This window comes from Pinus tabuliformis, chromosome 9, assembly GCF_031772625.1.
Source record: "Pinus tabuliformis cultivar Carrire ecotype Pingquan chromosome 9, CPIR1, whole genome shotgun sequence".
Classification (NCBI taxonomy): domain Eukaryota; kingdom Viridiplantae; phylum Streptophyta; class Pinopsida; order Pinales; family Pinaceae; genus Pinus; species Pinus tabuliformis.
The window spans coordinates 1,421,473,255-1,421,488,805 of NC_142307.1; the positions used below are offsets into that span (position 1 = coordinate 1,421,473,255).

At 36.6% G+C, this 15,551-nt stretch overlaps 1 protein-coding gene across 3 annotated transcripts in view; it reads right to left on the reverse strand.

Annotated features, from left to right (window-relative positions):
• LOC149153869 (phosphoglycolate phosphatase 1A, chloroplastic-like) overlaps positions 1-15,551 on the reverse strand; it is a 295,703-nt gene that overhangs the window by 178,430 nt on the left and 101,722 nt on the right. For all 3 annotated transcript variants that reach the window (XM_089439669.1, XM_089439667.1, XM_089439668.1), the window contains exon 5: positions 3,199-3,270. In XM_089439669.1, the coding sequence (XP_089295795.1) occupies positions 3,199-3,270 (72 nt within the window). The remainder of the gene's footprint in view (positions 1-3,198; positions 3,271-15,551) is intronic.

Genomic DNA, 15,551 nt, shown 5'->3' on the forward strand with positions numbered 1-15,551 from the left:
TCGGAGGTTCGAAATCGCGCTTCGGAGCCACGCTTCAGAAAATTCCAGGAAGCGGCAAAATTAGGTGGAAGCGCGCTTCCGCCTAAGCTTCCTAGATGCATCCACACGGGACGCACTTCGGGGCTTGGAACCGGCAGGGGGGGCGCTTCCTGCAACATTGGTCGAAACTGCCGGAACAGGCAGGAAAGCTGACGTAGAGGGCAGAAGCCCGAACTATCGGGAACAGCTAGAATAGCCGGAACTGCCGGGAACAGCCGGAACATCAGTACAGCATAAGGCGCAGCAGTATGATGTGTACAGCATGGTCAAGAGGTCCAGCATTGTGATGATGGGTGCAGCATGGTGCGGCACGGTGAGGTGCAACATAATGATAGGTGAAGGAGTCACCTTGGAGAATCAGTTGAAGCATCATGTCTTCAACTAATCTCATGTATCATCTTCTTAGAGATGATCTATGCTCTTATCTAGATAAGTCAAAGTGTTGACTTCTGTTGTAAACGTACTATCTCTCTCTCCCTCTGCTGAACTATTGAAGAACATATAAGAAGAATCGATCAAGGGTTTCCCCACATTGGGGTTTGTCCCTGGCTAGCGCCACATCTTGTGTCCTCTTGTCTTGGCTTGTCTTTTGCGATTTATGTTTATGTTCTATCTGCAATTTACTTTAATGCTGATGTGATTGCTAATCTGGAAAAGATATTGAGCTAACAGTGAAAATTGAAATAAATTGCTCTAAGCATACAACATACCTAAAATTAACAGTTGTCGCACTTCTGCGTATCGTTTGAGCTACAACAGACTTAATAGTCCACAACAATTAATTGACTTTGATTATTGTACTTTTCCTAAGTTAGACTTAGGAAAGAAGACATAAATCAGTTATTCCACCAAGCAAACACCTAAAGAAGCAATAAATCATCTTCTACATGCCAAGACACCAAGCCTATGCAAAAGACCTTCCGAAGCTACCACAAGCTTCAACAAAAGGAAAGTGAGAAGTCACAGAAAACAAGGAAGGCCTCATCAGCAAACATTTTCAAAACTCATGGACCTGAAGGATTTATTTGTGTGCTCTTTCCTTTTATATAGATCTTTTCTTGTTAACAAAGCTTCAACGATACTTCAGCAGCAGTTTATCTTTTCAGACATAGTATATAGGAGCAAAAAAGAGGAATTTTTATTGTTGATCTCATATATTCGGGATAGATATAAGAACAGGTATAGAATTGTTATCACAAGACAGCTACAAGATCAGTTTTTAGGACCCAAAGTGGACCGACATATCAAATTGAAATTTTTTGTTTGTGCTTAAGCAGTACTTCAAATTTTTGTGCAAATATTGTAATGATATAAAACAGTAGTTTCAACCAATGTTGCGAACATCGCGATTAGGATTAAATCGGCGAGGGTTTGAAATCGGAAAAAATCGTAAAAATCGGGATAAAATCAGTAAAAATCGGCAAAATTAAAAAAAAATACAAAAATCAAGATTTTTTTGAAAAAATCCAGATTAAACTGCGATTTTTTCAAAATGAAAAAATCACTGATTTAATCGTTTCAGCGAAAAAAACGTGTTTTTCGCAACACTAGTTTCAACTCTGAGGCACATGCCATATGAGTGCCACAGCATATGCATACAATGTATTTTTATTTTGGCTATAAATAGAAATACTTGCTTTTTTTCCTTCAAAAAAAAAATCTAATAATTAATCAATTATATTATATATGATAACAAATTACATTTATATAAAATATTTATAAGAAGTATGTATGTATGTATTATTATTATTATTACATAGAGAAAATTATTATTATTATTAAAAAATACTATTATTTAATTATAATTTTATTTTTGAGTTTTAAATTCATTATTAAGTATATAAAAATGATATTAGTATATTTGATTAATTATGGATTATTATAAATAAAATATAATATAAATCTACATATTTTACTACTACATTTATTATGTGCACAAGAATTTAAAACTTCTATTACTATTTTTTACTCTCGCTTCTTAACTCTACATTAACCATACTTACTCGGCAACTATCATTAATGGAACTATAAATTATCCTTCACTAAATAACACCTCTAACTTAGTGCAGTTGGCATATGCTTAGTGTGATGTAACATATGCTTTTATTATTTTAAAGCTTTTCCTAGAACACCCATTTGAGACCCAAATTTATGTTGAGAAATGTAACTAGGTTCGGTCTTCATAAAATATATTTGCCAAAAGAATTTTTATTATTGTTACAATGACTTATTAAAGCATGGGTTTCATGCTTGGGTCATCATTTTATTAGTCAAAGTCCCCATTGTGGACTCCTAGGATTAATAAAGAGTCATTAGAGTCATTCTATATTTTATGAGACTCTTCTTGGGCTTTCGAACAATGTAAAGAGAATTATTTTTTAGTCAAAGATGAATTATGTAGCCTCCACACCAAGTCGGCCTCAAGGAAGGCAATTCGACCTCAATGGAAGGCTATATATACAAGGCAGTTCGAATTCATCTGAAGCGTCTCACTCTCTCACACATAGTTCGATATCTGAAGCTGGAAGCTAGGAAAAAAGTGCAAAGGTGAAGAAGGAGGCTAAGGAAGGGAAGGACACAATCGAAGTTTGGTCAAGAAGGAAGGGAAGGACAAAATTGAAGTTTGGTCACAAAGAAAGGGAAGGACAAAATATAAGTTTTGGTATCTCCCTCTCTCTCTTGTGTGGGCTAATTTAGGAGATCGAAGTCTCCTTGTCAAAGTTGAGGTTGTTGTTGTTGATGCTGGGAGCTGTCAAGTCGAAGTTGCTAGGGCTGAAGTGTTGTTGCTACTAGGCCGAAGGTTGGATCAAAGAAGAAAAGGCTGGCTTGGCGTGGAGGAGGTTTGTGTCTAGGTTGAAGAGTCTCAAGAATAACTATTGAAGGAAGAGATTTTGACTGGGTTTTCCCCTAGATAGGGGTTTTGCCCTGGCAGAGTGCCTACATCTTGTGTATTGTGTTTTTGTGATCCTCATGCACACATAATTTGGTAATTGCTTGATGAAAGATAATATAACAAATAAGTAAAAGAAGCCAACATAATTCACAAGTAATTACCAAGAAATAGAAATCTAAGCCTAATTCTACTAGCATTGATTTTCCAACAATTTAATCTAGTGAGATATCTTATTCACCTTCTATATAATGAGAGAGAAAACATACCGGACCACCTATACCTTCAATGCCACAAAGCTCTAGCTCCTGCAATATCCCCTCCCCACCAATAGCATAAACCTGAAATTCACACAAGAAAAAACAGATCAGATAGAAATATGTGTTATCCAATATTCTTGCTTCCGCATTTGAGCACCCAAGTAATCACTAAAACAACCAAAAAAAAGAACAAAAACTATTCTCTATCAACTTTAACATAGAGCTTGAAAATTAAGCATGCACTCATACAACTTCAGAATGATGAAATATAAGAAATGTAGCACAACTTCTTCAGGGCTAGGCCAAACCTAAGTTTAGATCTCAGATTTCAAACAATACAAATTTATAAATGAGAAAATTAAAAATTTTATCCTTGGAGACTAAGAGCAGCTACTTCATAACAATTCATATGTGTTACAATATATTTATTTATTCAGTGGTTTGGGTAAAATAGAAAAAACAATGAGGATCCAATACATCTAATAATGTGACAAGTGATCATTTTACAATAGTTCTTGTGAACATATAAATACTCATTGATTGGTCACAACATTGAAGGGTAATGACTTCGGTGTCTAAATATTATTATTATTGTTGTTGTTGTTGTTGTCGTCATGTAATGTATCATTATTACACGATGTTGTTTTATACAAAGTACATGTCCTCCCCCTTAAATGATGCTTTGTGTTTAAATCATGGTTGAAAGTGTTATCACTTAAACTCTCACCTAAGGTGCAAAGTTTTCACTAGGTGAAATGCCAAGTGAAACTTAGAAGAGTTAACACTATCACCTTAGAACCCTTTTCCCTAACTTTAAGATGGCTTATTACCAATCTTCACACACAGTCCACAGATATATGGTGATAAATGGATAGATTGTGAGCTTATTACAAATATGTTATGGGATTATTTTCCAAATGATGAGGGCAGATTTGAATAATAGCTTTAGAGTCTACTTTCAAATGCAACAAATGATAAGGTTCTTAGACTTATAGTATATGTCACACAGTTTGAGTTTGAGTTATGGTTCTCCTATTCATCTCTTCCATTTAGCAACTAGCAACCCCTGTGAGCCACCTTCTAGTTGATGTGATGTACCATTCATATCGCTGCCACCTGCATCAGTCATATGTCTCCTCGCCTAGTTGTCAAGAGCACATGTAGGAAGGCGGGCTTCTAATCAAAGGGTACTTTATTCATTTTGCAAACGTGTGTTTATGCTTATTTATATTTGGGCATTTTGACACGGATTATAGGGTAACATGGAAGAAAGAAGGGTCTTGGTCGTAGTCTATGTCACAGGGTTCGCCGAATTTGAACCTTGGGGTTCGAAATTTGGCAAGCCCCAAAAAAAATTGAAATTCGTTCACGTTCGCAAACAAATTTGAACCTCAAGCGAACTCGAACTTGAAGGTGAATTTCATCGAATTTGAAAAAAAAAAATTGGGGTCCGAACTTATGGTTCACGAGTTTCTATTGATGGTTTACGAGAAAAACCATGGGCGCAAGATGTTATTCTCTGAGATTGTTCCCGCCAAACATTTTCCTTTATTTACCATGCTGCTCTAAGGATTTCACACAAGCTTTGAGTCGACTGTCGAGCAAAGTGTGAGCATGTGAGGTGCTGACTCCTGAGTGTGTTTGTATTTCCTAGGCCCTGAGGAGATCACGTCGGTGTGAATAGTGAGCTCGTCGAAGAGATCGTGCAAGTGCAAACTTGCTAAGTTGCTAAGTCTGTGAGTGTGTCAGGTGCTGAGTGCGTGTGAGGTGTTGTGCGTTGTGCAAACTCCAGCGTGTTCGTAATTTCTTCCATTTGGTCTGTAGACAACAACAGTTCGAGTTATTTTTGGAGTTTGGACTGAATTGTGTGATCCAGGTCCGAGTTATTTGGTCAAGGAGAGAGTATCGTCTATTCAGGTCGGTGTGATTGTGCTGCGTTGGGCAGTGGGCTCGAGAACTTCGAACTTCCCAAAACAGGTTAGTATTCGATCTTCGTAAACCCCCTTCCATTGCAAATTTGCATGTTTCCTTCCAATGTAATATTTGTCAATCTCTGACTGAGTTGACTATGAGTTAGATCTTCATTTGGGTGCCACTAAAACCTTAAGACAACAATCAAGAAGTCGAAGTGTATTATTCTCTGATTAAACACTTGACATAATGACCACCATTCTATTATGATTGCCATTGTCCACAGCATCGCTTCCTGAATTTTGTTATCGTGGTTTCCTCTGCTTTCTGTCAAGCACCTTTCTTACCACTGGTAGGATCTGTAAGGGCCAATTTAACTCCCAAAGCTCGCAGTAAGACCCTACGCTCTATACTCATAGGGATGGCATAGCCGCAAAACTGCATGAAAACCAATGAATGCCTAGCAGCATATGGAACTTATGCAAGCTAAATTCAAAAGAGCTATTTTTAAATCATGAGTGTTGTTCTTGATCTAAATCAGAGAATATTTCTGATTTGTGAGCTGCTAGATTAAAAAAAGCCAACTGATTATGTAGTTCATGGAACTTTTCCATCTATTGCACAATTCATCATTTTTGGACCTAAATCTCTTTTATAGTTGTTTATGTTATAAATCATCAAGCTTTATTATAAGACTCATTCTCTTTGAAATTACATGATATTATAGAATTATAACGTTATTCGTTTTCTATAGATTTTTTAATTCTTCTTGCTTTACACTCAAACCTCTTTTTGTAATGTGTGTTTTGTTTGCTTGTTCAGATTGATCAAATTTTGAGTCTCTTCCACTGAATCTCGTATTTTCTCTGACTTGCTTTAAATTATCCACTTATTTTGCCTAGTAGATATTTCATATAGTTCCTGAATCTCTTCAATATGCTTTCTAAATGCCTCATTAATTGTTGTGTTGGGTTTTCCTTTTCAAAAATACCCAAAATTCTTTTCCCATTTGTTTTAGATATTTTATTTGTCAACTGATATGACATTTCCAAAGTTGCAGTTCTTTCTTTGTGTCCATTGTCACCAAAGAGGACGCTTCCATATTCTAGCCTTCATCTTTACATGCTTGATATTCTTCCACTACCACTGTGATATATATGTTTCTTATTGAATTTTTAATTATTAGCCATCACTAATCTTCAAATTACCCAACTTGTGGGTCAAACTCGTGACTTAAATCTTCAAATTACCCAACTTGTGGGTCAAACTCGTGACTTAAATCTTCAAATTACCCAACTTGTGGGTCAAACTCATGACTTAAATCTTCAAATTACCAAACTGGTGGGTTTAGCCTCACTCACAGTCCAAACTAGTCGTTACAAATTGCTGGTTAGTTAAACTTGTTGTTCCGCATAGTACAAATAAGTTTATATCCCTTTGCAGCGACTATAAATGCAAGGCCTGTTCCTGTATAATGTATTGCCACTCGTAGGCTCTGCCATCTACTAAGGATGGAAATTCTATGAAAATAAACTTACCAATTTATATCCAAAATAAATGTCACATGCCAATTGCAATTATATTCCAATGTTTTTTGGGGGTTAATTTCACAGAAAATGCTTGAGAATAGTCCAAATTCCTTGTGCTTTTCAATGCCAAATGCCAATGCCTTTTACCTGTACTAAATGCATGACTTCGAGTTCTATGTTTTGTCTTCGAGTTCTATGTTTTGTCTTCACTCTGCCACTACGTTGTAAGAGCAAAAAACTTTAGTCCAAAAAAACACAAGAATTTCCCATAGATCACAAATATAGTTAAATTATCTCCATATAAATAACACATTTGTAATAGAAAATTGTTAATTGATCAACTGCACATTCCATTTTAGCAAATAAAAATAATATTTTTATGGTCCTTACCTATTTCACAGATCATTCAAGTACAGTGAAAATTTTAATTTTTATATTTTATTTTATATGCAACAATAGATGGACTACTAGCACTCTTTCAATTGTTTAAAACTTAGGTGTATCATCAATGAGGGCTGCAAAAACATCGAACCTTTATTTTCCAATTTTATATTTGATTTGGTTATTACAAGTTACAATTGTTAAATGCTTAATATTTCTTCCACAAAGCCTTTCAAATTGCCTCTCTCTCTCTCTCTCTCTCTCTCTCTCTCTCTATATATATATATATATATTTGATGGTTGCTTTTTGATACTCAAAGTTGCAGTATCCAAGCAACAAATAAACTTATTTGCATTGTTACCATGAAGCACTTTTTGAACTAGAGTGATAACTATTTTGCATTTCCCTCTTTCACAAAGAAGATACTTATGGGGCTGCAAACACTTTGTGATGATTGTATGGCTGTATGTACTATGAAGTGTAATGACCCACTTATAATAAATTAAAATTTATGAAATTAAATAAAATTAATTAAATTATAAATTATAAATTAAATAAATTAAAATTAAATCATTAAAATAAATAAATAAACTTTATTTCAAATTAAGATATTCAAATAAAATAAAATCAGATTTTGTTTATAAAAATCAACACGTATCATAATTTGGACACGGAGATGGAGGAAGTTGGTAAATGGAGACTTATAAGAAGGAAGGGACGGTTGGAGGCAGGGGAAAAAGGAGGAGGAAAATTTGTACACAGAGTTTATCATCAGGAACAATTGAGCCTTGCTTGTTCTGAGGTTTCTGGGCACGAGGGAATAGTCTGCTTCAACTGAGAAGCTTACTGGACTAAGTAGCGAGGTTCTGCTCAGTTTGGCTGGGTGGTTTCGGTATTTTGGTAACCGAAGCAGGAGTAGCTTGAGGCATCATCAACCGCAGGAATATAGGTAGGTACTCTCATCAACTCTGTCAGTTAAATTTGTAAAATTTTAGGAAATTTTATCACAGGCTCATGATATTTTTAACAAACCCTTTACTGCTTTTATGATGAATGTACAGTCTTTACATGAAGACTGTCTATTCAGTGCCAAAATTGTGATCTAAAACTGAAAATTTATCCTTATACTGTTATACATATTAAATCCACTAGAATCATGTGAGAATCTCTCCATATATATGTCGTTAAAGAGTCTAGAATCTGCATGAGTTTCAACTAACTGGTTTCTTTTTTTTGTTCATATTTGTCACATTTCTTTTCTTTGTTTTTTAATATAAATTTAGGATTTTAAATATGATATATATTTATTAAAAAATGAGGGTTAGGATTCTGATAAACCTAACATTTTCATTAAATAACCCAAAAGTAAAATACTTATTTGTATGAAAGCATGCACCTTGCATACACAAATATCAAGATATATCAAGTTTTATTTGCACTTGAATTTCACTATTTTATCATTTATTTAAATCTTAATCAGAATATGCAAACAAAAATGTAGACACATTTGTCATGGCACCTCCAAAGTCAACACCAGAAGGATGGAAATATGTAGAGAAATTGGATGGGCCTTGTTGCACTCAAACTGCCAAAGTTCCGGGGAAACGGAAGTACCAACTTTTTCAACAAGGATCGGATCACATATGAGCAGTCCATGTGTCATGGTCATCCCATTCTACAACTTATAATTGTAAATGATCTTAGTAAAACCTTGAGTCTATGTAACAACCTAGGTAAGCCAATAATTTGATGATGAATTCCATCCTAGGAGGTTTTTTAACCTCACCGATTACCTGTGTTTTTCGACACGGCTAATCAGAAGAGTTTTTTCCCGCCAGCTTAAAACCCTAAAGCTAGGGTGAAATTTATTGCTGAATTATCAGATGAGTCCTAGTGTTTTAGTCAAGTCTGATGTAAAAGTGGTTAGGGGATAATTTAAGCTAATTGGCTTCATTATTTTATTACAAATCACATGGTCTATTAGATCATATTGTGTCGCAAATGGGTTATGTGTCTTGAAGGTCTAAGACGAATGCGTGTTTTCTCTTTGACTCTTGTAAATGAAAAATCATATGTATTAGAGGATTGGAAAAATAATTAATCCCTTCATGTGTAAATTAATTAATTTTTCTGGCAAAATAAAATTAAATCCTAAGCCAGAAAATTAATTAATTAGAGTCAAATTAAATTGTCTTAGGAAAGCCCACGGGGCTTTGGATTGACGGTGAATGGGTGCGCTGTTAAGGCACTCCTTGCGATAGGTCACCGGTTCAAATCCCCCGTGGGTACTTAGGTTAGTCTTAACTATAAAAAAAAATTGTCTTAGGAAAATAAATTCTCCAAATGGAAAAATTCGTGAGTCTTAAAAGAGTCAATTTTTAAAGGTCCACCACCAAGAGAATATTGTAATTTTCAAGAAAACTTGGAACCTTGGACCTTGGTGGTTAACTCAAAGTCATTTTTTTGAGGAAATTAACTCAAAATAATTAATTTTGAGCTAATTAAAATGAAATTAAATGATAAATTTGAAAATTCCTCAAAAATAAAAATAAAAAAATCAAAGGCCAAGATTAAAAGATCTTGAAGTGTTTATCTAAAGCCAAGATTAAAAGATCTTGAAGTGTTTATCAAAGGCCAAGATTATTTTGACAAGGATCAAAGAAACTAGCGGTTATTTTTCCATTTGGATAATTTATCTATAAATTAGAGAATCAGTCGAGTCTTTAGTCATCTTGATCTCTTGCTAGAATTGTTGCTAAAGTATTTTGTAAACTATTGTCCCGTTGAGAACTATTTTTTCTACTATAATAAAAGACTTTGGGGTGCAACTCGAGGTGTTCTTGTTCATTGATCTGTGATATGTATTGACTACGGGCTTCCTATGTGGTCCTTTATATTATTATTTTGAGATAATACATAGTGTTTGCAGGTACTCAATCCTTAGTCTACAAGTTCACAGACCGTAGGCAAGGGTTACTTTGCTTGGATCTCTAGTTTTTATTTGGTGGATTGAATCTTCGCTTGAGCTATAATGAGCATTAATTTTTCTAAAGTGTTTTAGCCATTCTTTCAAAGAAAATTTATTGAAATTTTTATTTTCTCAAAATTTATTTAAAAACTCATGTACAATTTGTAAAATAATTTTGTAATTTTAAGTGTAAATTATTTTTCTAACTTGGGTTGGGGTTTTAGATCCAATTTGTATATATTTGGAGTTTGGGTGTTTTTATTGTTATTTTTGCAGGTTGGGTCAAGGGATCAAGTGAGAGAAGAGCTAGATATAGGCCGTTGAGGGTAAGATCTAGTCTCCAAACAATTTTGCAGGGACATTTACTGAAGATTTGATGGCAAAATTCAGATCTGGAAGAGAAAAAAAAAGCAAGACACGAGTATTCAGTTTTTGGCCTCCTCTTGCCATTTCAACCCCCGATCTACTATCCTAGCCCTTTTATCCCCGCAAATTTGTCTCCCTTAGCCTTGTTATCCATTTTCTTGGCCTCTTTTGCCCTAAATTGACCTGAAACCCTCATCTGAAGTTTAAGGCTAAATACTTGGCGGTTTTGAAGGCTTAAGGTCACAAAATTTGTATTTTCAAGCGGCAACGTGATCCCAAAATTTCAACAAATTTCAACTGTGGGATCTTCAAGGCCTCAAGCCTAGGGTTTGACCTCTAAACCCTTGTTTTACCTCAGATTTAATACAACGATAAAGTAATACTCCTTGTTGTGCCCAAACGGAAACAAGATAGAAAGGATTGATCAACTAGGGTGGAATTTGTCACCACTGAAATTGATAAGGTAGAATGGGTCTTAAAACCCTCCAAGCTAATGCTCCAGAAAACAATGAATTGATCCACACTTGATGATCCAAAATGAATTCATCCCTTTCATATATATAGATTCCCTAGAGGGGTCCCTTATTTCTTAATGATTGAATAGACTTTACTTCAAACCCCAATTTTGGTTTTTTTCGCCTAGCTACCCCAAAACTTGCCTAACAATGGATAAATTTGGGGTTTTTCCCCTTTATGGAGGACTATAGCCTATGAGGATGGATAGGCTATTACATCCCATTCATCCTCAAATTGTAGAGGACATTACAGTCCCCCTTGCCTGAAATTGCTTGCCCTCGAGCAATTGCAAATTCAGGTGCTACAAAATATGTTCACTTTCCCATTTCGCATCCTCCTTTGGCAAAATTTTCCACCTGATATGGTATTATGGAATGACTCTCCCTCTTAACTTCTTTTCCCACACAGCCATGATTGTCTCTGGAATCAATCCCAGTTGCCCTTCTTCATCTAATAGCAGTGGTTCCATAGAGGTGGTGTGTCAAAATTGGCAACTAGGGCCAACTTCCACCTTAGGACAGCTCATATGATGGAGATGATTATTGCATTGGATTCCTCTTTCCAAGAGGTACAATTTTGATACAAAGATCATCTAATTCTGACAAGCAGAAATGGAACTCTGAATTTATTCTTTCTCATGGACAAATTGTCAACGTCGGCCTTAGTCAAATGTAGGTTCATGAAGCCCAATGGATGTGTCTCCTCACCCTCAACGAATTGTATAAATAGGAGTGACCCTTCTCTCATTTGAACACTCACTCATCTCATGACATCATCTTCTCTCTCCTCTCTTGATTGGTTCACTTGGAGGCTCTCTCTTCTTCGCACGTGTGGAAGACAAATTTTAGGAGGCCAAAATTTCTGTGATTAGGGAAGCGTTGACGTGGGCACTTTGACCAAGTGTTGACTTCTGTTTTGGGGCCATAATTTCGATCTTTTTCTGGCCGCATTCTTTGGCATGAAATTCGAGGTGATTGGGGATTATTTGACCGAGTTCACTGCAGCGTTCACTTTCTAGTTTGACCACAGAAAATTACAGCAAGGTTTGCTTGGGTTGACCGAATTGTTTTGGGTTGACTTTCACCCTCTTTGGAGGCCACATTTTTCTGTTGTTGATAGAGCTGATTAGAGGATGATTTGGGGCAACTTTGACCACTGTTGACTCTCTGGTTAGGGCTGCATTCACTGCTGATTTGGCAGATCTGTTTTGGGCTTGTATTTATGATATTTGTACTCTCTCTCTCTCTACTGAACAATTGAAGAATAATAAGAAGATTTGACCAAAGGATTTCCCCACATTGGGGTTTGTCCCTGGCATCTGCCACATCTTGTGTCCTCTTGTCTTGGCTTGTCTTCTACATATGATTTTATGTTCTATCTACATTTACTGTCAATGTTTATAAGTTAATGTGATTGCTACTAGATATAATTGGAAATTGTCATTGGGCTACTAAAGGAACATTGAAGTAAATTGTGCTTACGCATAGAACATACCATTGTTATCTAAATTTAACATGCTATCAGAGCTCAAATGAAGACAAGGCCCAAGTAAGAGAGAAGCAAAGAAATCACTAAGGGAAGTTGTTGGACAAGGACTTGGAACTAATCCCAATGAGGACTACATATTTCTTCAAATCCGAGGATAGGCTTAAGGACAAATCCGACTATCATGTGTGGAAGATGACTTTGGATTTGACTTTGGAAGAGAATGATGCCATGGACTATGTCAAAGGAATAATAGCAATGCCTTTTTCAAATGCATCTGCTGCTGCACAAACCAAGTACAAGAAAGGTGAGGTAAAAGCTAAGAAGATTATTGTTGATTCCATTCATAAGCCTTTGGTTGCCTATATTTTTTATTTGGAAACATCTAAAGAGATGTATGAAAAGCTAGTTGGGATATTCAAAGTAAACAATGCAAATCAAATTCTCTTTCTCAAGAACAAGCTGAAAGATATCAAGATGGATAGAGGTGAATCCATCCAATCCTACTTCATAAGGATTACCGAGATCAAGAATGATCTCCTCTCTATTGGTGAAGTCACTAATGACCGGAAACTCTGTCTTATTGCACTTGGGGGCCTTACAAGAGATTGGGATGTGTTCAACACTACCATTCTCATCAATGACAAGATTTCGAGATTTGATGAACTATTGGCCAGATGCACTCAAAAAAGAAATAAGGATGAAGTAAAGAGACAAGCCCTCAAATGGAAACAATCCTACCACCTTCTCTGCTCATTCTAAGAGAAGGAACAATGATGGTCCAAGGAATCAAGGACAAGCGTTCAAGCGGGGATTCAAAGAAAGGAAAGGAAGATGCTTCAATTGTAACAGGTTTGGCCACTTCGCTAGAGAGTGTCCTCACAAGAAGGATACTCCAAGAGATGCTGACAACAATAACAACAACTTCAAAGGCAATGGAAATCAAAGGAAGAACAGGTTCAATAACAAAGGAAAAAGGAATGCTCCCACTGCTCGAAATGGAAGTGGTCGTCTTCCCAAGAAGTCAAGAAACTCCAGGTATGATGAAGTTAATGTTGTAAAGCAAAAAGAATTTTATCCTATTTTTTCCCTCTCCACTGCCTCTCCTCCGAATACATTGGACCATTGGTTGATTGATAGTGGTGCCTCAAGGCACTTCACTAGGTACAAAGAAGCTCTCTCAAACTTGGTTGAAAGGAAGACAAATATGGAGATTATACTTGGGGATAATGCCACTTATCTCATGAATGGAATTGGGACCGTTACTCTCTACTTAAATCAAAGACAAACTCTTCATTTGCAAGAAGTGTTATATGTACCTGATCTGAAAATGAACTTGGTTTCTATTTCTGTGATGGAAGATAGAGGTTTTAAAGTGACATTCATTGATGGGAAGGTTCGTGATTGGCAAAGGAACCCAAGAGATGCATTCACTCTTGGATTTAGGGTTGAAGGTCTCTATCAGGTTGGACGAAGTCCATTGGGAGCTATGACTTGTGATATTTCCCTTCAATCCAGATTATGGCACCCATGTAAGGAAGATGGTCACAGGGATGCCCGAATTCAACTTATAACATTAAGGTGTTTGTCAGGGATGTGAAGCAGGAAAACATACAAGGGCACCATTCCCCTCAAGTGAGACTCAAACCACTGATATTCTTCAATTGGTCCATTTTGATCTATCCAGTATGTTGCTCGTGACATCATTGGGTGGATATTTGTATTATGCGATTTTTGAGGATGAATTCTCTCACAAAACATGGATCTATTTCTTAAAGAAGAAGGATGAAGTATTCAAATGGTTTCATTCCTTCAAAGCCTTGCTCGATAATCAAACAGGGGAAGAAGATCAAAATATTGAGGACCGATAATGGGACCGAATATGAGTCAAATGAATTCAAAGACTATTGTAGAGAATTTGAAGGAGACTACTGCCGCATTTACTCGTGAACAAAATGGTGTTGTCGAGAGGAAGAATCGTACTATCATAGAAGCCACCCGGGCTATGCTTCATGATCAAGGTCTTCCGAAGTTCTTATGGGGAGAAGTTGCCAACATCACTGTGTATGTCCCAAACCGATGCCCACATCAAGCTTTGGACTTCAAGACACCCGAAGAAGTTTCACCGGTAAGAAACCTGATGTTTCTCATTTTAGAATTTTTGGTTGTCCCGTATATTTTCATGTGCCGAAAAAGAAAGAAATAAACTAGATGCATCTGGGAAGAAAGGAACGTTTGTGGGCTACAGTGAAACTTCGAAGGCATATAGAATCTATGTGCGTGGTCAAAGGGAAATGGAATTAAGTCATGATGTCACTTTCGCTGAAGATTTTGCACTTGGAAAGATCCAAGATCTTCCTATTCCAAGGAAAGAAAATGATGATGCTGATGCAAAAAAGAAGGATAAACCTCTGTCTGATGAATCGATGCCCGATTTTGAAGGTCCGATGGATTGCATTGATCCACCTCCTTGTGAGCCCTCTACTTCAAGGAAAAGGCCTTTGTGGCTCAAAGATACACTTGAATATGCTGAGAAACATATTGCACCGAGGGGGAAATTTTGTGAAAGCAAGAAGCCGAAAAGGTACCAAGGGTACTTAGCTACCATGAGTACCATTGTACAATCTGAGCCTTGTACATTCGAAGAAGCCGTGAAGCAACAAGTTTGGAAGGATGCGATGAATGAGGAATATGAGTCGATCATGAAGAATGATGTCTGGGATGTGGTTCCTAGACCCAAGGACAAGTTAGTGGTCACTTCGAAATGGCTCTACAAGATCAAACATGGAGCTGATGGGAGTGTTGAGAAATTCAAGGCCAGATTTGTAGCTCGAGGCTTCTCTCAAAAGGAAGTAGACTATGATGAGATATTTGCACCAGTTGCCCGATATACCACCATCTGTTCGATCGTAGCCCTCGTTGCCTCGCAAGGATGGAACCTACACCAAATGGATATCAAAATCGCCTTCTTGCATGGTTCGCTTAAGGAGGACATGTATGTGGAACAACCTGAGGGGTTCGAGGTTCAAGATCGTGAGACACATGTATGCAAGTTGAAGAAAGCCCTCTATGGGTTAAAGCAAGCTCGAAGGCTTGGTATGAGAGGATCGATCGCTATCTTATGAAGTTGGGATTTACAAGAAGCGATGCTGACCCCAACCTATACTTCAAAGTTGAAAGGGACAAACCTCTCATTCTGGTCCTT